General features: G+C 43.0%; 1 protein-coding gene across 1 annotated transcript in view; it reads left to right on the forward strand.

Moving 5' to 3' along the window:
• Positions 1-21,969, forward strand: part of RYR2 (ryanodine receptor 2) — a 1,389,277-nt gene that overhangs the window by 669,532 nt on the left and 697,776 nt on the right. The window contains 2 exon segments of the mRNA XM_033937646.1: positions 7,337-7,496; positions 15,567-15,714. Of these exon segments, the coding sequence (XP_033793537.1) occupies positions 7,337-7,496; positions 15,567-15,714 (308 nt within the window).

Raw genomic sequence — 21,969 nt, forward strand, 5'->3', positions numbered from 1 at the left:
GATTTATTTATTTAGTTTTAGTTTTATTAACTGCATGATCCTAAAGTGTTTGACAGTGTACAAGTCATATAATTTAATTAAAAACAAATAAAATACGACATAATCAAATTAACATTACACCAGTTTATAGCTTTGTCATGAATTGAATCATTAATTGTCTTGCTTGTGGATTTATTTCTTATTCTTTTGATATTATCAGTTTGTGTGTGCTTAATTTTTCAAATGCCTGTTGAATTACCATATATGCGAATATAAACTGAGATTTGGGGTCTTGGTTTATATTTGGGTCAGTGCTGACCCACCCTCTTTTGAATCTATTTCAGGCCTCTGCCAGGCCTGCCATGAGACCTGGTGGTCCAGTCATGGCCAGGACAGGAGGGATCTCTCCCGCCTACTCTCCCAGCCGATTCAAATAATTTTTACCTCCCTCCTGTTTCCCCCATGTACCTTTAGTATCCCTGGTGGTCCAGTGGTGAACCGCGGCAGGCGCAACCTTCCTTCGCTCCTGCCCACGCAGACCCACTAGCTGATTGGCTGCCGTGAGTTTTTGCTCTGCATGGGCAGGAGCGAAGGAAGGTCGCTGGACTACCAGGGATACTAAAGGTATGTGGGGGAGGCAGGAAGGAGGTAAAAATTGTTAGAATCAGCTGGGACAGGAGGCAGGAGAGATCCCTCCTGTCCTGGCCACCGCTGGACCACCAGGTCTCATGGCAGACCCGGTGGAGGCCTGCAAGTCATCGGGAAGGAGGGGGACGGTACAAAACCTGACAGGGAGGGAGTAGGGCTGGGTGCAGAGACTAGCAGGGGAGGAAGTGAGTGAGGGGGCTGGATGCAGAGTCTGACAGAGCAGCGTGGGAGGGGGAACAGGGTGTAGAGCCAGGCAGGGCAAGGCAATGCATTGCACTCAAATTTTAACCTCCCAGTTTATATTCAAGTCAACCTTTTTTCCTCCTTTTTTGGGGAAATAAAGATTACCTCAATTTATATTCAAGTATATATTGTTTTTTTTCAAGGCTCTCTCAAACTCTGCAGTTTTGCAGTACTCGCAGATTAGATGGTAATCCATTCCAAAGTTTTGAATATGTGACTTTAAATATAAAAACATGCTTTATGTTAATAGATTTACATGGTGGTATTTCCAGTAAGTTATGATTAGATCACCTAAGCACCCTTACTGTCATACATATGTAATATTGTGGCAATAATAGGTGAAACCAGACTATTTATAACTATTTATAAGGATAAAGGACATTTAGAATAGATTAGTAGTAGAGGTGATAGAGACCAGAAATGCAAAAGGATGATGAAGTATGGTAACGGGGATGATACAGTGCATAATCAAAGTCGGTCCTCGAGGGCCGCAATCCAGTCGGGTTTTCAGGATTTCCCCATTGAATATGCATGAGTTCTATTAGCATACAATGAAAGCAGTACATGCAAATAGATCTCATGCATATTCATTGGGGAAATGTTGAAAACCCAACTGGATTGCGGCCCTTGAGGAGGGACTTTGATACCCCTCATATATAAGAAATGGACAATGGAGGTAGAAGGATGGAGAGGACTCCTCACTGGTTATTAGTTATGGTGGAAGAGGTCAGATTAAGAGAAAATAGTACATGTTATACCATATACTTTTTTGATTACTAACTGCCAGTTATTCACAAGATTCCCAACATCCAGTGGCTTAGCCCCCTAGTTTTAAATATTTTTGGAAAAATAAACAAGTGATGTTCACATATAAACATCACTTGTACTCAATAATCCTTAAAGCAGAAAATATAAAAGAATTAAGAGACAATTCCCAGGTAAAAGAGAAAGGCCCGGATTCTGTATAGGACGCCCGTCCCGGGCGTCCTATTCAGAATCGGGCCTATACCCGCCCAAAGTTAATCCGATTCTGTAACCGACATCCATGTTGCATCCGCTGGTTACAGAATCCCCCTCCTGCCGGACCCCCCCCACCCAACATAACGCCCCACCCCTAAACCCCTCCTTGGCCTTACCTCCAAGTTGGCCGGACGGCTCCTCGCACCATCCGGCCAGCAGGCCTGCCTCCATCCAAATGAGGCGGACCCACCCTTCCACTGCCCATCCCACAGGATCCTAGGGCCTGATTGGTCCAGACGCCTAAGGCTCCTCCCGCTTTAGAAAAAGTGCCTCCTGATTGGCTGATTAGACAGCTGTAGGACGCCTACAGCTGCCTATAATCGGGAGCACTTTGCAGAATCAGGGCCAAAATGTCCATAAGAACATTTATTCTATTTAGATCCTAGCAAATATAAGGGCCATTTAAAAAACTGCTGTAAGCACTAATGTGCTTACCACTGCAAAAAAAAATAAATATATTGTAGACTAAAGGGCAAACCAAGGTATTCCATGGCAACTGTGCCATTTGCACACATTGTCCATGCATTAAAATTACAATGTGCTTTTTTTATATAAGAATTTTTAAATAAAGCCGGATCTTTGGAAGTGTATCAAACCAGTCTTTTACCATCGTTTGAAAAGCTTGCACTAAAATTATCATTGATCTGCTGTAATCATCTTATTTAACAAATGTATATCTTTTTATTCATACTTTTTAACTTATTCAGTCTTAATAAAATATCCGATTTATCTTGTCTTATCACTTCCTGTCAGCCGGGGACTCTGTCCTACATGTTTCGCCCTTAGGCTGTATCAAGGCTGTCCCCAATAGTTGTCATGCCCCCCGTCTTAACCTCCAACTTCCCCCTCTGTATTCATGGTTTCCGTATCTATGGTTTCGATTATTCGCAATTTTCTGCCAAAAAAAATCACTTTCATTTTTGGGCTATTTTAAGCCCTGTGAGCCTCTCCTTAAGCCTTACCTGGTGGTATAGCAGGTTTTCGGGCAGGAGCGATCTTCCCACGCTCCTGCCCCGTGCAGATCACTCACAGGAAATGGCTGCCTTGAACTCCTGTCGTCTTAAGGGAGCTTAAGGCTTAAGGGGGGAAGGGCTCACAGGGCTTAAAATAGCTGGGGGGAAGCAGAGGTTAGGGGCAGAACCGGCCCGAATAGTATTTGCGGTTTTTTAATATTCGCGGGCCGGCTCTGCCCCTAACCACCGTGGATATGGAGGGAGAAGTGTACACCAACTTATAATGAGATAGTGGTGTAGGAGGTACCACTAGAGCATACTAAAAGTGTGATGGGAGAGATAAGAAGAAAACCAAGACAGAGCAGAGCCCCAAAATCCAAATGTGGACATTATGGGCTCCTTTTACTAAGCTGCGTTAGGGCATTAACGCGCAGAATAGCGTGCGCTACAATGCTGCGCGCGCTAGACAGTTAACGTCAGCATTGAGCTGGCGTTAGGTCTAGCCGCATAGCGCGGGGTTAGTGTGCGCTAATCTGCTGCGTGCGCTAAAATTGCAATCGCACCTTAGTAAAAGGAGCCCTATATTTATTTATTTAAAAAATTTATATACCGCCTAGAATCTCAGCGGTTTCCAAGATAACACACATATAACATTGTACAATAATTCAAAGCTACTCAAGCAGTAGGTGGTAATCAATAGTGTCAAAAGTTCGAGGAGGATGAGGAATACCCCGGCAGATTCAATATTGACCCCCCTTAAGATATTACATTTAATTGAATCATACAGTATTAAAATAAAACAATATTGTTAGGAGACCTGGTGTATGAAGCACTTTCTAACACTAACGGCCTCTTTTACAAAGCCGCGCAAGCGGCTGTGCTGCGCTAATGGCCCCAAAGCCCATAGAGATTTAAAGGACTCCGCGGATTTGTAAAAGAGACCTTAAAAAAGCCTGATGTGGCTTTTGTCCATGTTATTTAAATTGTAACACTTTGGTATGCTCTATAAATCAGGGGCTGAAGCATTAAATCAGTCACTCTAAATTAGGATTTGTTTTGAATGCTCCCCAGGGTGTACTGAGAAAGATCATATCAGCATATTCAGAACCATTTCTGCAATTGCCATTATTCTACTCCATCAATAAATTGTAAACTATTACATAAGAGATTAAAAACCTGGAGTAAATCAATTTATTATTTTCTTTAACATTGAAGAAAACTCTTCATAGACACATCATAAACAGAAAGATGAAACTTCCACTTCTATAATGAGTACAATTTTACTCAGAGATAACCTAGTATTATATACAGTATACTATAATCAATGTTCAGCCAGCAAAGTCAATATAATTTTAAATACTGACTACTGCAGGCAGAATTAGGCTCCAATATTCAATGGCGAGCCAGGTCTTTGCACCAGCATTCAACATCCAGGTCTGACTGGCCAAGATAATCCTGCCAAGATTTATATGGGTCTCGGCCTATATTTAGTCAGGCATCACTTCAAGGTATCAGTCAGGTTCCTCCCCTTCTAATCCCCCTTCCTCCTGACCCCACCAAAAAGCATTGAAACCCCTCCCTCCCATCTCCCTGAACAGCACTGAAATCCCAACTAGAATCACTCACCCCCTGTAGACCTCTGAAGGTTTATCTTTATAATCCGTCGTGTCCCAACAATGGTAGTGATGCCTACTTGCTCCTACCCATCACAGTTCTGATCTCAAAATGGCAGTCACTGGAGGTTATGGCAGCCATTTTGAAGAGCTAACCATGACAGATAGGAGCAAGTGGCCAACATTACTCTCTATTCCCTGTTAGACCACCACAAATTGGGCAGATAGGCCCGGGGACATCCTATATGTTTTATGTGTTTCATGTTTCAAGAGGCGATAGGAGGAAGGGATGATCTGAAGGTTTTTTTTTCCCATGTTCTGAGCAGTGGGAGGGAAGGAGGAGAGATTGGCACACTTCAGGTCAGTACCAAAAAGCTATGTGGCTATCATAGAGCATAAGAATATTCTTACTGGGTTAGACCAATTGTCCATCAAGCCTAGTAGCCTGTTCTCACGGTGGCCAAACCAGGTCACTAGTACCTGGCCAGAACCAAAGAGTAAGTCAGTACAAAGGCACTAAATTGTAGGCAAGCATTCAATATTCATGTATATATCTATAACATTAATAGACTCAAGTTTCAGAATCTATCCCCACTGAATGGTGTTTGATCCTCAGATGCACCACTCCACATTCAAACTGTATCACAAGGTTAAGCTGGATCAATGTATTAAACTTATTTTAAATTTTTAGTAATATCCTTATTTAGAAAGATACTATAATTTACTTAAATATTTAGTAATAAACAGTTTCACAAGTGTTATTAGAATAAACTTATCTTTCAGTTTGTGGTCAGTATAGGGACTTCTAACGCCAACATGTTTCGTGAGAAATCGCTTTTTCAAGGCTAGGTCCCTAACAAAAACATAGCCAAATATTAGGGCACACATCGACAATATATTTTGTTTTCAATAGTAGGTTCAATCTATATACTCATATTTATAAGACATAAGACTTACCTAACTATGGTAACGCCATCCAATCGACCACACATTTTTTATAGCCAATAAAGATGGCGGCGGTTTGTTTCATTCACTATTTATCTACCTCCAACGAGTCAAATGTGAGTAACGTGATGACGTAAACACTCACCCTAGTACGCTGATCCGAAAGAGGAACGCAACGTAAGACTAGCCTATCAACCCTAGAGACTCATTATAAATGAAAATTGTTAGAAAGATGAAAAATATCTTATAATGTTAAATAAGGGAACCCCATTCCAATTCCTCATTGAGGCCATAAGGAGTCACTGTATTTAAGTAGTAAATCCAACGTTGTTCTCTAAAATTTAGATGTTGTTTTTAATTCCCATCCCCTTCTCCTATACTCTCAATCACTCTCCATTTCATGTCAGAAATTGCATGTTTTTTCATAAGCCAGTGTTGTACTATAGGGGCCTTTAAATTCTACGTGGTAATTCTAGATTTATGTTCAGTAAGTCCAGTTTGTATTTGGCGTTTAGTACGCCCTACATAAACCAGCCCACAAGGGCATACTAGAATATATATAACCCTTACAGATTTACAAGTCGTGTTCATTCTCGCTGTGATTTTAATTTTAGTTTGAGGATCCATCCACTCTTTTCCCAGTTAACATGAGATGGCACTATTGACAGTTCCCACATTGTTCATGAGAATAATCTCCCTCCATATCACTGCCATAAGATTTGCATTGGATAAGCATTTGTCCCAAGGTCTTCCCTTTAGTAAAGGCAAATCTAGGGAAGTTTTCAAACCCAGAATGGTATTGTACTATTTGTCAATATTCTTTAATTAAAGATATTATCTGTCTAGCAGCTTCCGAATACGGGAGTATACAAGTTAAATGTCCTTCTTCATCAACTGTATCTTGTGATGAACTTAAGAAACAGCATGGATAGGTTGTACAGTTTGCTATTTTTTTTCTACAAATAAAGGAGTGAATAGTAAAAGGGAGTGAAGGATTAGCTTAATGGTTAGTGTGCTGGGCTGAAAACCCATGGAGTTGTGTTCATTTCCAACTGCAGCTCCTTGTGACTTTGGGCAAGTTACTTAAGGGGAAATTCTATAAGAAGTCCCTAAAGTTAGGTGCGTAAATAAATAGGTGCCTAACTTAATTAGTAAACTGGCTTCAATAATGAGCTTTAACAAGCTTATAATTGAAAAAAATAAAATTTAATTGGGAGATAGGCACCTATCTTCTTAGACGTAATTCTACAAAAGATAGGCGCCTATCACATGGCACCTGTCGACGGCTAACTTCAAAGTAGGTGTGTTTAGGGACAGAGAAAAGCTTAGGCACAATTCTCTAGAGAACTTAGGCGTTTATAAAGTAGGCCTTTAAAATCCTGGCCTACATTCCGGGTGCCTAAGTTTTGAGGGGAGCGTGTGGCGCTGTGATTAGAGCTAGAGCCTCAGCACCCTGAGGCTACAGGTTCAAATCCCACGCTGCTCCTTGTGACCTTGGCAAGTCTCTTAATCCCCCATTGCCCCAGGTACATTAGACAGAGTGTGAGCCCACTGGGTCAGATAGGGAAAAATGCTTGAGTACCTGAATATAAACCACTTAGGCTATAAGTGGTATATAAATATGTAAATAAATAAATAAAGTGAGACATGATTCTGTAATGGGCACTAAGCGTGTTTGACAAGCAATAGGCACCTGCCTTTTTTAGGTTTCTCATTACAGACTCTGGCCCTTAATCCTCCACTGCCTCAGATACAAAACTTAGATTTTGAGCCCACCAAGGACAAAGAAGGTACCTGAATAAATGTAAATGGCAGCATATCAAATCCATGATACTTTAAACAGTTTAGACTAGACCATTTGAGACATCTGTCAGTATGACCAAGCTATAATTAATGTATTGTAATTGAAAAACTGCTAATTTGTCTCTTCCACAGCTATCAGTTATCATGCGGATACAAGCCAGCTCCCATGGACCTGAACTTTATCAAGCTAACTCCTTCACAGGAAGCGATGGTGGATAAATTGGCAGAGAATGCTCACAATGTGTGGGCTCGAGACCGCATCAGGCAAGGCTGGACATATGGTATACAGCAAGTAAGTGACAGTTTGCATATTGACACCCCAGGAGAAGCAAGAATCGGAGCTGAAGTGGATTGACTGCTAGACCTTTAAACTGTTGAACGTGAGAGTTTTCCATTAGAATCTGATTTGTAAATGTTTAATGATATTTTTCCTTATTACAAATTAAATATGTTATTAGCATTCAAAATGGAGAACCTCATTGATCCAAAGCTAGTAGTGAGCCCTTTTTTTTTGTTTTTTTTTTTTATTGAGAAGTGATGGAGCGCTTTTTTTTTTTTTTTTTACTTTGTTTTAATAATATTTGATGGATTTTTTTTGAGCAATTGACTGGACGTTGTTAAATGGGACACCATTAAGTTGAATATTAGACATGATCTGCTCAATTTTCAGAGTGATCTAAGTGGGCAGTAGAGGCTCCTAACTTGGGAGGGGGAGAGGCATATGCACAAAGTCCACTGTGCTGGCAACATTTTATTTAGACTGGTTTTACCCAGTCTAAATGAAACATTATTCTGCAACTAATGCATGGAGGCTTTCAGCCACTGCTTTACTGTATAAGGAAGCAACGATCAAAAGTCCAGTGCTAATGAGCTCGTTAGTATTAAAACGACCTCATTAGCAGATCCATGCAATGCCCAGAACAATGGACCACAAAAAAACCTGCAAAACTACCAACACCTGAGAGCTGTCAGTAGACTCCTCTGCAATACTTTCCTGCCAGTGCCTGAGCGCTGATTGGCTCAGGCACTGACAGAAAAGCTTTAAAAAACCCTGGTATCGCAGCAGACTGTCCCCCTCCCCGACTGCCCTCCCCAAAGTTTAAAAAAAAACCTCTGGTAGTCCAGTGGTTCCCTCCTGTCCCCCTCCCAGCCCCCCAAAGCTTAAAAGAATCCCTGGTGAACCAGTGGCCGAGCTGGGCATCCCAACACACCTTACCTCACTACTCTACCCCCACTTCACCTTCCAATCCGACCTCATGCATTCCTCAGAACAGGCAGGAGAGAAGCCTACTCCCTCCTGCCTCAGAGCCTGCCCTCTTCAAAATGGTGATGCCCTGCCCCTGACTAGTACATCCTGGGATGCACTGGGAGGGCATAAGCACTATATAAGGAGGAACATCACTGGAGTTTTAGTAGGACATCTCAATTTGACCAGCTAGCTATGTGGGAGCAAGCACTGAATATCAGCTGGCACCTGCATAAAAATGTCCTTCTGATTACACCCTCTTCTCATTCCCCCCCAACACACACCACTTGTTATATACTATATATGCTCGATAAATTTATTTGCAAGAGCTAAAGAGGTGTTTTTGCTAGTTTTCACGTTTAATAACAGGAGATTTATTTTCTTGTTTGATAATCTCTTTATTTCTCTTCTAAGGAATATTTTCTGTTTTGAAAGTATTCTGAGACTTTACAAAATAGATACTTTCTTGGATTCTTTACTTCAAGTACTTTGTTATAAAAGTAACATCGTTTTGTAAAATAGTCCTCTTAAGGCCAGATTCTCAAAACTCACCGTGCATTTAACGATGGACACTAAATCGGTTCTAGCAGGTTTAGCATCCAAGTATTTTACCGGCTGATTCTCAGAATGGCTCACTGTGCTCTTTTCCATGCTTCCTAACTGCCTCTGATTGTACTATGCAAATGTAATACAATGAGGTCATTAATATTAAAATGGTAGTACAACAAGGTCATTAATATTAAAACAAGCACGCCAGGCAATTCTCTAAACTTTCCGGGCAATGCTCTAACCTTGTACTACATTTGCGGGCTAAATTTTCTGGCATGGTCTGAGCTTTTGTAGCCTTACTTTCTGGTCAGTACCTAATCCCTAATTGGCTCAGGCACTGACAGGAATGTAAAGCTTGACAGCTCAGTTCCCACCACAAAAAAATCCCCAATTAAAAAAAAAAAAAAAAAAAGACACCTGATTCCTCCCTCCCTCCCCCAAGCCTGTTCGATGCTGCCCCACCAGGGCTGGCAGGGGGATGCCTACTCCCTCCTGCTGATAGGCTGCTGGGATCCCATGACAAACCCTTGCCCCTCTTACCTTAAAGATAAAGGATGGCAGGAGGGATACCCATGCCCTCCTGCCGACAGGCTGCCTGGGTCCCCTAACAAACCCCTGCCCCCCTCCATACCTTAAATATAGACAGCAGGTGGGATGCTCACTCCCTCTGGCTGGCAGGCCACCTCTTCAAAATGTGTCTATGTCCCTATACCACCTTTAAGGCCAGCATTTCTTCTCTGTGTCCCTGTCCCTCCTCTCACCATTTTTCCTCCTGCATAACCCATCCTGGGGACAGCATCTCTCCCTCTCTCCCCTGCCCATCCCCCTGGTATGGCACGTCATTGTCCCTGTTTGGATGTAGTGTCTCCCCCCTCCAACCTCTCCCTAAAATTATCTCTCTCTCTTGTTCTCCTCCTCAAGTTCACCATCTCTCCTTTTCTCTTCTTCTCCACCAGTCTGGTTTCTCTCTCTTCCTCTCCCTTCAGTGATCCAGCATCATTCATTCCCCACCCCAACACAGCAGATCTAGCATCTCTATCTCTCTCTCTCTCCTCTTCCCTGATAGATCCAGCATCTCTCCCTCCCTCAGATGAGCCCAGCAATTCTTAGGTCCCTTCCCTTCTCCTGACAGATCCAACATTTCTCCCTTTTTCTCTCCTTCCCTTTCCCAAGTCAATCCAGTCAATTTCCTTCTCTATCTCCCTTACCTTCCCCTCCCCTCCACCTAAAGATATCAGAATTTCTTGAGTCTCTTCCTCTCTTTCCCTCCCTTCCTGGGTCTAACCAGTGTCTCCTCGTTCCTTCTTCTGGCTCCATTCAGTGTCATTCTATTTCATCCCCTGAGTCCTGAAAACGCTGAAAGTAGCAACAGGGAGAATGTCCATTCTCAAAAAAAACATCCAAAATTAGGTTTTTTTTGGAAAATGGCCTACCTGTATGTTCAGCAGTTTAATCGCCCAGACCACTATTACGTCTAAACTTAGAACATATTATCAACCAAAAAATTGCCCAAGTCCCAAATGCCCAAAACACTGGGTTGCGGCAGTTCAGGGGAGGGGGGAAGGGGAGGGGAATCGCGATTGCGGCAGGGGAAATGAGCCATCTCTCCTGCTGCGATCGTTGCAGTGGGGGGTGGGCAGGTTGCCGGGGCTGCTGAGCTGATTGCAGCAGCCGTGATCAGCTCAGCAGCCCCTATTCGGAACTTATACCTGTTTTGACTTAGTCTAAGTCAAAACGTATAAGTTCCAACTGGGCAACCTGCTCATGTTTTTGGTTATACTTGCTGTACGACTAAGTCTAGGTCGGCCCATCTCCCGCCCTTTCCCCTCCTCTAAAAACACCTCTTTTCACTCTAGGCGTTTAGAGGCAGGGTAAAGGCCTAAGCTGGTTTTAGACACGTCTAAAACCAGCTTTGATTATTGGTACTTGGACGATCTGGCTTTTTGAACGTTTTTTTTTTTTTTTTAATTATGAGCCCCTTAGTAGGCTAAGAATATTACCGAACCTAGCAGTTCGCCTGATTTTTGGCCTTAAAAAATATGATCACATAAGCCCTTACTACTTAAAGCTCCATTTGAGGCCAGAATTCTGTTCAAATTTGGTTGCATTTGTTTTAAAGTCTTATTTGGACTGACCCCAACCTACCTCTCTTCCCACTTTAAATTCTTTAATTCAAACAAGAATACACAAACATTCTGCTAGTTTATGTTCCCATCAGTAAAAGCATGTCATAATAGATTCTTAGGAAAAACCTTGGCATTTCAGACTAGTGCAATGAATTCATATTGGAATGTTCTTATTCCCCAAACCCAATCTTATCTATTTCAAAAAATTATTTAAACTTATTTGTTTGAAAAATATTTGACCTACCATATTTTTTGCTCCATAAGACACACTTTTTTTTCCACCAAAAAGTGGGTGGAAATAAGGGTGTGTCTTATGGAGCGAATACCATCACCCCCCGTACCTTTTTGCCATCCTGATGGTCCAGTGCTGTATCAGTAGGCACTTCTGCCCTTCCTTCTCTGGACAGTTGCAGCAGCGAGAGGCAGAGCAGTGAACAAGGCAGGTGCACCTGCCTGGTTCCGCGCTACTGCTAGTACAAACTTGTTTTGATTAAGTATTTTCTTCAACTTTATAGGCTTCTTTGAATACTTGCTACATGGATTTCCGCCCATATTTTATTTTGCTCCTTCTAATTATCTATTATTATGGTGGGTAGCTGATCATAACAAAGGACAAGCGTTCCTGAATGTTTGTACAGCCCGCAGGAGGAATATGGCTCAGTTTAGCAAAGCATGACATAACCGCATTAGATACTGCATCAGAAATAGATGGACATTGCATTCTTCTTCTGTTATCATAAATAAATCTAGTCCACACAGCCTTTACTGAAAGAAATTTGTATGAAAAACTGGTGTGACATTGCAGGACTAAAACTCAGAGTGGGCAAATACTTGTGAGAACTGATACCTGCCTCATTCACCGTTCTGCCTCTCACTGCTGCAGCCGTCCAGCGAAGGAAGGGCAGGAGAGCCTGCCAATACAGCACTGGACCGCAGGGAGTACAAAAAGGTACCAGGGGGGGGGGGCCTGCCGGGACTAAAAATAGGTACCATGGGGGGCCTGCCTGCCTGCCCTGTCCCTGCCTATCACTAGACCACCAGAGGGGAGACAGGGTACAGAGCCTGGCAAGGAGGGGGGACAGGGTGCAGATCTTGGCAAGGAGTGTGCAGTTGGGTGCAGAGCCTGGCAGGGAGTATTTGGTTAAGAATTTTTTTTTTGTTCTTGTTTTCCTCCTCTAAATCCAGGGTGCGTCTTATGGAGCGAAAAATACGGTAATTGCATTTTTCTATTTTTTAAGAAACATCTGATACTTATGATTCCTATTTATTAGTTGTTCAGTCTTTCCTCACTTTGAACCGCCTTTGAGAAATATTTTGATCCAATTGTAATTTGTATTTTTTTTTTAATTAACATTTGATATTTGTATTGTAATTCGCTGTTTGTCCAGCTTTTTTTCTTATTATAAACCGCCTTGAACTGAAGGTTTGGCGATATACAAGAAGAAATTATTATTATTTCCTCCAGGAATTTGTCCAAATCTTTCTTAAAACCAGCTATGCTATCTGCTTTTACCACAACCTCTGGCAATGCGTTTCGGTGCCTATCTCAGACACCTGGCGATGCCTAAATCTACCACACCTATTCTCTGCCCCTAGCCACGCCTACTTTTCAGGTAGGGTTGGAGAGCAACTCCATTTAGATGTCACTAGGCATCTCGCAGATATCCATGTGTAAGTTCAATTAAAATTAATTTTTAAAAAGTTTTTAATGGCATGGTCTATCATGCCATTTAACCAATTAAAAAAAATAATAACTTGCACACAGATTTAAGTTAGGCATCGCTAGGTGTCCATAATTAGGGCACCTAACCTAGGTGCCATTTATAGAATCTGGCTATTTATGGGTGCAGCCATAGAATTATCCTCTAAGGGGGTAATTCCATAACTGGGTGTCCCCTTGTAGGTGCTCCAGTGCTGCACATGGAGTGGAGGAGTGGTCTAGTGGTTTTGAACCCCTGCCTCAGAACCCTGAGGTGGTGGGTTCAGTCCCCACGCCACTCCTTGTGACCTTCACTTAACATTCTGTTGCCCCAGGTACCCTAGTTAGATTGTAAGCCCACTGGGACAGATAGGGAGAAATACTTCAAGTACCTGAATGTAAACCACTTTGAATAGAAGCAGTAAATAAGAAATTAAACTAAATAACTAAATAAAATAAATGCATCTCAGTGTACAGATTCCATTACAGAGTACAAGCATAACCCCACTTAATCATGCCTATTTATTGCAGGTCAATGGCAGTATAAATAGGTGCAGATAAGTGCAGCATGCAACAATTGGAACTTACGCACCCAAATTCTGACTATATGTACATCCCTCTTGCAGTTACATATACTTATTCATGCCCTTATAGCAGTATGCTGCAAACTTTTTAAGCTATGGCACACTACTCTCGTGGCCGCAGCTGGAAGGCACCTGGAAATGCACAGGCATTGACGCGATGCACTTGATGTCATCACGTTGATGTCCATGCATGTGAGGATGTCCTCCAACCACAACCCAGAGCTTCTATTACTGCCGGTAAGGAGGGGGGGGGGGGTGTTAAAGAAGAAGAGGTAAGGAGAAGAAGCAGAGACATCGGTGAGGAGGAGAGTAACTGACTACAGGATGTGCCTCTCGCTGCGTAATTAGTCAGCTGGCACCTCTCCTCCTTGCTGGCATCTCATGGCACACAGTATGCTGTGGCACACAGTTTGTGATACACTGCCTTTACAAAGTAGCATGCAGTGCAATTACATACTTTATTGTACTTGCTCAGTTATAGAATTGCCTTGTAAGGTCTAGATTCACTAACCTGCCTGATCGTGTCCGATCCGTTTGTGATCCGTGGCAGGCCGACAAATTCTCAACGCGTCCTCATGCAAATGGGGACAATCAGAGGTACGCCCCCACCGACTGCACGGATCGCTGGAGAGCGATCATGACGCATGCACAGACCATCTTCTTTGCCTGTCGATGGTCTGTGCATGCTCACCACGAAGGAAGAGCTGGAAACTTTTTTGAGCCTGTGGTTGCATGTTGAAAGCGGGGCTGCACTGCGGGTTAAAACCACGGAGTCTGAGCAGAAAGCAGGGCGGCAAGAGCAGAAGAATTGGGGCAGAGAGCAGGGTTTTTCCACAAGCGACTGGTCCTCAGCAGTCGCTTGTTTTTAGATTGGCCAGCCCAGTAGGTGTTCCTGAAATTGTTTTGTGAATTGCGTCCTTCCTACTTTGCATGCCATTCCCCTTCATTTGCATGCACAGATCAGATCAGATTGGAGGATGGTCGGCGCAGAGGTTAGTGAATTGGGTCGGAGGAAAATCGGGTCAGTACACAATCACAAACACGATCGGTGGGCTTAGTGAATCTAGCCCTAAATGTGTTGCAATAATGGTGAATGCCAGACAATATTCAATGCTCTTGCCTCAGCCATGTGAGTGTCTCAGACTAGGTGGCCCAACTGCCTGACCTGGGCTGCTATTTATTCCTTGATGGTACAGCTATGGCAGCACATTGTCTTGTGGCCTGTTAGACTGCAGGGCTCTGAGTGCTGTATGCCTGATTTCTAACTTAATTCAAGCTCTCCACTTGGACTATTTCCTGCCAGCAGGATTGCTTTGGATATCTTAGTAGTAGTACCTGCCTCAAAGAAGTCTTTATATTTACTAGAGTAAGGAATCTTTTTCAATCTTGGATTATTCCGATGAGCTTGACCTTCAATGTCCTCCAGTCTTTCAGTTATGAGGGTCCGCTGAAGCCCAACCAAGAAGAGAAGGATGTGGAGCCATGAAACTTACAAGTTATTCCACACTTTTCTTGACACTTTTCATTCATTTCATATCATTGAAACAAAAAGTGCCAAGAAAAGTGTGGAATACGTAACTTGTAAGTTTCACAGCTCTACATTATTCCGTTCTTGGTCAGGCTGAGAACTTTTCAACGGCCCCTCGTAATTGCTATTGCTAAGTCAGGCACTTGATATTCTAAAGCCATTTTTGCTGCATGCTGCTCCTCAAACCATCCTTCTGCTTCTTCCGCATGATGCTGAACATCAGCAATGTCTCCTCTTAGTTCCACCATCCCCCCTTTAAAGATTATCTTGGGTTTTCTTCAGGGAAAAGAGATTGTGCTGGGAACTGTGCCAAGGTAGTACTGAAAAAGCAAACGTGGGGATTTTATTTTGAAATCCTCACACCTGCTTTTTGTGACTTTAACCTATATGCCTTGTACTACTACAGAGAGTTTTCCTTTGAAAATTGGCATGCAGGCCCATGAAGAAGCTGAAACTTGACTCTGTATCGCTTTATTCTATGCTTCTAAGTCCCATCTAAGCTTTTGAGAACATCGCCCATGATGTTTCTGTTTATCAAAGATTAGGCAACTATTAAATATATTCATATGAAAGGTTGCCTAGGAACATTAATAACTATTGAATTAATGTACTCTTTTGCCTATGATCTAGGATGTCAAGAATCGTAGAAATCCTCGTCTTGTCCCATATGCCCTGCTAGATGATCGAACCAAGAAGTCCAACAAGGATAGCTTGCGGGAGGCAGTGCGCACACTTCTTGGCTATGGATACATTCTGGAAGCTCCAGATCAAGATCATGGTACATGTATTTGTGTACATTATTTCATAAAGCAAACGTGTCTACAGACTTAGCTCCTCAAAAGAACAGTACTGAATTACCAGACCTTTGAAAAGCATGTTTATTTATATCTATACAGTGGTGTAGTAAGGGAGGGGGTTTGACCAACCTGGCCTGGGCACTGGCACCTCTCCTCCTCTCTGCTCCCCGCTCCTTCCCCTGCTGCATGTGCTCCTTCACTACCCCCCCCCTTACCTCTAGCCTTTTGCCGGTGCAAGCAGCAGCCTCGGTGTTCCCCTCTGACGTTACTTCCAGGTCCCGCGACTGGGAAGTGATGTCAGCGGGAGAGCCAATATTGAAGATGCTGCTCGTGCCGGGGAAGCTAAACAGGTACAAGGGAAGAAAAGGGACATACACCTAGCAGGGGGAGGGGTAAAGAAGAGGGCGAGAGGGGCGCCACTGTCGTGGGTGCTTCCCACCCTCGCTATGCCAGTGTATCTATATATTTAGCACACATCATTTCAATAGTAGCTCAAGGTGAACTACATTCTAGTACATTAGGTATTTCCCTGTCCCTTGGAGGGCTTTATTAATCCAAGGTAAAATTTGTGGTTACTGTGGCATAATGTGAGAATTTGCCACATGGAAGCTACAAATTTTACATGGTCCCACATTAAAGTGGCAATTAGTGTGTGCTAAGTGTTGTCAGGTTAACTTTGAATTAGCCAGTTAGGGCCAGATTCTATAAACAGCGCCTAACTGCACCTAACTTCTAGGCGCTGGTTGGTGTCAATCAACTGCTAAGCGCCTCTTATAGAATCAGGCTTCGTGGTGCTTAGGTGTCGCAAGATGCCTGTGACAGAGTGGAGTACCTGCCACTGGCCTGCAGTCAAGCTCATAGAGACTGAGAAGAGAGGTGATTTGCATAAGCTTATAGAGACTGAGAAGAGAGGTGATTTGTATAAGAGCTTCTAGTGCTGCTGGGAGCTGTCCACTCACCCTGTGTGGATTGTGGTGCTGAAAAGAACAGCTCCCAGCACAGAGAGCTCAGGAAACAAGAAGTTCCTTCAGGAGCTGGGCAATCCTCTGGAGGAGGAATGCTGGCTTTGGCCTAACTCCTGGTAAGCCCTGAAGTCCACACCTGACCGGTGCTGATAGGGGGCCCGGTGCAGTGGAGTAGAATGGCCAGGCTGACCAGTTCTAACAGGTGGAGTGGATGCAGTGGAGAAGTAGAAGCCTGGTGGCGGGATGGTCAGTCTTTTTTTTTCTCTCCCTGCCCCCCGAAGCCACCGCCGCCTCCCTGCCCCCCCAAGCCACTGCCGCAACACTCCCCTAAATTTTTCTTTCTTTCTCTCTCCCAAGTTCTCCCTGCTTCGCCGACGGAGCAACAGGGCGAGGTGAGTGCAGTGACTGCACAATGGCCAGCCCAGAAGCCTTCCCCCGATGTCAATTCTGACATCAGAGAGGAAGTTCTGGGCCAGCCAGAAGGCTTCTGGGCCGGCCGTTGTGCAGTCGCTGCACTTGCCTGGCCCTGCTGCTGCGTCAGTGGTGGAGAAGCAAGGAGAGAGCCCAGGCTCCGCGATCGTCTGTCCCGTTGTCCCCACACACAGCCTTGTGTGGCTGACCAGTCCTGACAGGGGGGACTGGTGGAACAGAAAAATCCCGGGGGAGGGAGGGTCTGTAGAGACCTATACACCAGCAGAGAAAGAGCTGAAGAAGTAGCTGGGAACCAGGTAGAGCCTGGAGTCGAGGGGCTTGGGCTTAGACACCTAATGACGCCTACCTAAATTCATGCTCAACTTAATTTTTTTTAATGGATTAAATGGTGTGATAATTGACCATGCTATTAAAAACCCATTAAAATACAATTTTTTTAAAAAATTAATAATTTAGGTTGCACACAGATATCCACATAGCATCCTGTGACACCTAATGAAAAGTAGGCATGGCTAGGGATAGAGAATAGGTGTGGTAAACTTAGGTGTCACTAGCATCTGGGTAGGTGCCAGTAAATTAGGGCAGATTAAGAGTTCACTTTAATAAAGTAATAAAAAAACTTCCTTTATGTTGCTAAAGAAACTTAGAACTGTTCAAACATTTTTTGATCTATCAATTTTCAGACTTCTTATCCAGATCCTATTATTGTCCCAGTTAGACTATTGCAATATGTCTATATTGAATATAATAACATAAAAATAGCCTTACTGGGTCAGACCATCAAGCCCAGTAGCCTGTTTTCACAGTGGCCAATCCAGAGCAAGCAGTGGCTTCCCCCATGTCTTTTTCAATAACAGACTATGGACTTTTCCTCCAAGAAATTGTCCAAATCTTTCTTAAAATCAGCTACGCTATCCGCTCTTACCACATCCTCTGGCAATGCGTTCCAGAGCTTAACTATTCTCAGAGTGAAAAAATATTTCCTCCTATTGGTTTTTAAAAATATTTTCCTGTAACTTTGAGTGTCCCCTAGTCTTTGTAATTTTTGACGGAGTGAAAAATCGATCCACTTGTACCTGTTCTACTCCACTCAGGATTTTGTAGACTTCAGTCATATCTCCCCTCAGCCATCTCTTTTCCAAGCTGAAGAGTCCTAATCTTTTTAGGCTTTCCTCATATGAGAGGAATTCCATCCCTTTTATCATCTTGGTCGCTCTTCTTTGAATCTTTTCTAGTGCCGCTATATCTTTCTTCAGATAAGGTTACCAGAATTGAATACAATACTCCAGGTGAAGTCACACCATGAAGCAATACAGAGGCATTATAATATTCTTAGTACCTATTTTATAAAGCCGTACTAATGGCTGCTGCGTGGTAACGGCCCCAAAGCCCATATAAATTTAAAGGGCTTTGGGGCTGTTGCCGCGCAGCTTTGTAAAACAGGCAGGTAGTCTTGTTAACTATCCCTTTTTAATAATTCCTTGCATCTTATTTGCCTTTTTGGCCGCCGCCACCCAGTCTTCCAATTTTCTAAGGTTTGCCTGTAATTTTTCACAATACGCATGCATTTTAACAGCTTTGAACAGTTTAGTATCATCTGTAAATTTAATCACCTCACTTGTCATTCAATTTCCAGATCATTCATAAATAAGCTAAATAGCAACGGTCCCAGCAATAGCAGTGGAGTTCCTGTGGCACTCCACTGTTTAATCTCCTCTATTGAGAAAAATGACCATTTAACCTTATCCTCTGTTTTCTTTCCGATAACCAATTCCTAATCCACAACTGTACTTTGCCACCTATCCCATGACTCTTTAATTTTCTCAGGAGCCTCTCATGAGGAATTTTGTCAAACACTTTCTGAAAATCTAGATACACTAGTTTTCAAGTTTATTCTTTACTTGATATACCTTCTATCAACATGTACCTATACAGTTTACAATACTAAAATTTAAAAGAGAATAAGGATTAAAAAAAAAAGAAAAGGGGGGAGCAATTCATAAAAAAATATATTTAATAGACAAGACATGAACATACTGACACAGAAGGATCCGGGGATAGGAAGGTGCAAAAATACATCGAGATTAAATAAATAAAAGGGAGGTAAGAAGGGAAGGAGAAAACAGAGGGGGGATGATGCTTCTTAAAAGTGGTTCTTATTTATTACTGTGTTTTAAGTGTGTAGATTAAGTATATGGTCCGTTCTCATGCCAGAAATGCAACCCTAAATAAGAGAGTTTTTAGTTTGCTCTTAAATTTATCCAAAGGTTCTTCCAGTCTAATGTCCTGTGGGACCGAGTGTTCCATAGGGTGGGGGCTCTGACGGAGAATATAGTATTGCATGTAGTGTCATAAAATAGCTCTCTTATGGATGGTATAGTTAGTACATTCTGGTTGTTAGATCGTAATGCTCGAGGCAAAACATAAGGGATAAGATATTTGTCTGGAAATGCTGTGGAGTGAGTAAATTTCATCTTAAAGACAAGTAGGAGTGATTTATATGTTGTTTGATGCGATATGGGCTTCACGAAGTAAAGGAGTGATGTGATCATATTTCCTTGTCTTATATATGAGTTTAATAGCTGTATTTTGAATGAGTTGCAGCCTGTGAGTTTCTTTTTGTGTTTTGCCGTGATATTAAAAATTGCAATAGTTGATGTGAGAGATGATGAGTGAGTGAATCAGGATCAGAACAGAGGAGGGGATAATATTATTGAATATATTAATATGAGTTAGGTTACTGCACTTATTTGGTCATGGTAGTTGAGATCTTGGTCAAGGATGGCTCCCAAGAGTCACCTTTATCCACATGTTTATTCACACCTTCAAAGAAGTCACGCAAATTGGTGAGGCAAGATCTCCCTCGGCTGAACCCATGCTGACTCTGTCCCATTAAATCATGTTTGTATACGTGTTCCACAATTTTATTTTTTATAATTGCTTCTACCGTTTTGTCCGGCACTAAAAACAGGCTTACCGGTCTGTAATTTCCCAGATCTCCCCTGGACTAAACTAAACTAAACTAAACTAAACCTTGGGTTTATATACCGCACCATCTCCACGAATGCAGAGCTCGGCACGGTTTACAGGAAGAAAGATGAGAGAGGAACTACAGTGGAGAGATTAAAGAGTTAGGTGTAAAGGGGGAAGGTGAGAGGCCTAAGAGGGGGGAAGTGTTACAGTTTTGAGAATAGCCAGGTTTTTAGATTTTTGCGGAAGAGTTAGAGGGAGCTTGAGGTTCGGAGAGGGGAGGTGAGGTTATTCCAGATCTCAGTGATTCTAAAGGGGAGGGATGACCCAAGTTTGCCTACATGGGAAATACCTTTTATGGAAGGGAAGGATAGTTTAAAAATTTGGGAGGATCTGGAGGAAGTAGGGGTTGGGGAGTTCCAGGATAGAGGGATAACGGCAGGAAGGATGCCATGTAGGATCTTGTAGGCCAGACACGCACATTTGAAGTGGATCCTGGGGATTACTGGGAGCCAATGGAGCTTAGACAGGAGTGGTGAGACTTGATCAAATTTGCTTTTCGCGAAAACAAGCTTAGCTGCGGCGTTCTGAATCCGCTGAAGTCTGTGGAGGCTTTTCTTGGTTAGGCTGAGGTAGATAGAATTGCAATAATCCAATCTGGAGAGGATGATGGATTGTACTAGGACTGCGAAGTGTTTTTGGTAAAAATAGGGTCTGACTTTCCTTAGCATGTGAAGGCTGAAGAAGCATTTCTTCACCAGGGATTGGAGATGTTCGTTGAAGGATAGAGAAGAGTCTAAGGTGACACCCAGAACTTTGCTTGAGAACTCGAGCTGTAATGGGGGGGCCGGAGGACAATGGGATGGAGGAAGGTAGATGGTCTAATTTTGGGCCGAGCCAAAGGAGTTTTGTTTTGGACTCGTTTAGTTTCATATGCATTGTGAATGCCCAGGATTGGAGGTTCTTTATGCATGAGGATATGTTCGTGGAGAGGTTAGTGAGGTTCGAGTCGGTCTCAAGGAGGACGAGGATGTCATCAGCGTAAGTGTAAAGAGTTTCAAGGGGGGATAGTTGGAGTAGTTTCAGGGAGGACATGTAAATGTTAAAGAGGATTGGGGAGAGGGGTGAGCCTTGTGGGACACCACAAGTCGGGGTCCAGGGGGAGGATGAGGTGCCGCTCATGTTAACCATGTAAGAGCGGGAGCGCAAGAATTTGGAGAACCAATCAAGAACTATGGAGCTAATGCCTATCTCGGAGAGTTGGAAAATTAGAATGTCGTGGTGGACAACGTCAAAAGCTGCGGAGAGGTCGAATTGTAGAAGGACAGCAAACTTGTTACGAGAATGCAGTTGCTGAACCTTAGAGATTAGAGAGGCCAATAGGGATTCAGTGCAGAAGTTGGGTCTGAAGCCATATTGGTAAGGTAAGAGGATGGAGAATCTTTCTAAGTAGGAAGAGAGCTGGGTAGATATGATAGACTCGAGCAGTTTGGTGAGGAGAGGGATATTTGCTATTGGACGGTAGTTGGATGGTATGGAGGGGTCTAGGTCCCTTTTTAAAAATCGGTGTAACATTGTCCATCCTCCAATCTTCAGGTACTACAGTTTTAAGTAGTAGACTTTAGAGTGCAGGCAGAATGTACACTTATGCATACATTAGAACATTGGTTCTCAAACCTATCCTGGGGGACCCTCAGCCAGTCAGGTTTTCAAGATATCCCTAATAAATATGCATGAGACTGATTTGCATATACAGTAATTGAGGTGGGAGGCATGCAAATCTGGCTCATGCATATTCATTAGGGATATCCTGAAAACCCGACTGGCTTGGGGGTCCCCCAGGACAGGTTTGAGAGCCACTGCTTTAGA

Source organism: Geotrypetes seraphini, chromosome 3, assembly GCF_902459505.1.
Source record: "Geotrypetes seraphini chromosome 3, aGeoSer1.1, whole genome shotgun sequence".
NCBI classification, from domain to species: domain Eukaryota; kingdom Metazoa; phylum Chordata; class Amphibia; order Gymnophiona; family Dermophiidae; genus Geotrypetes; species Geotrypetes seraphini.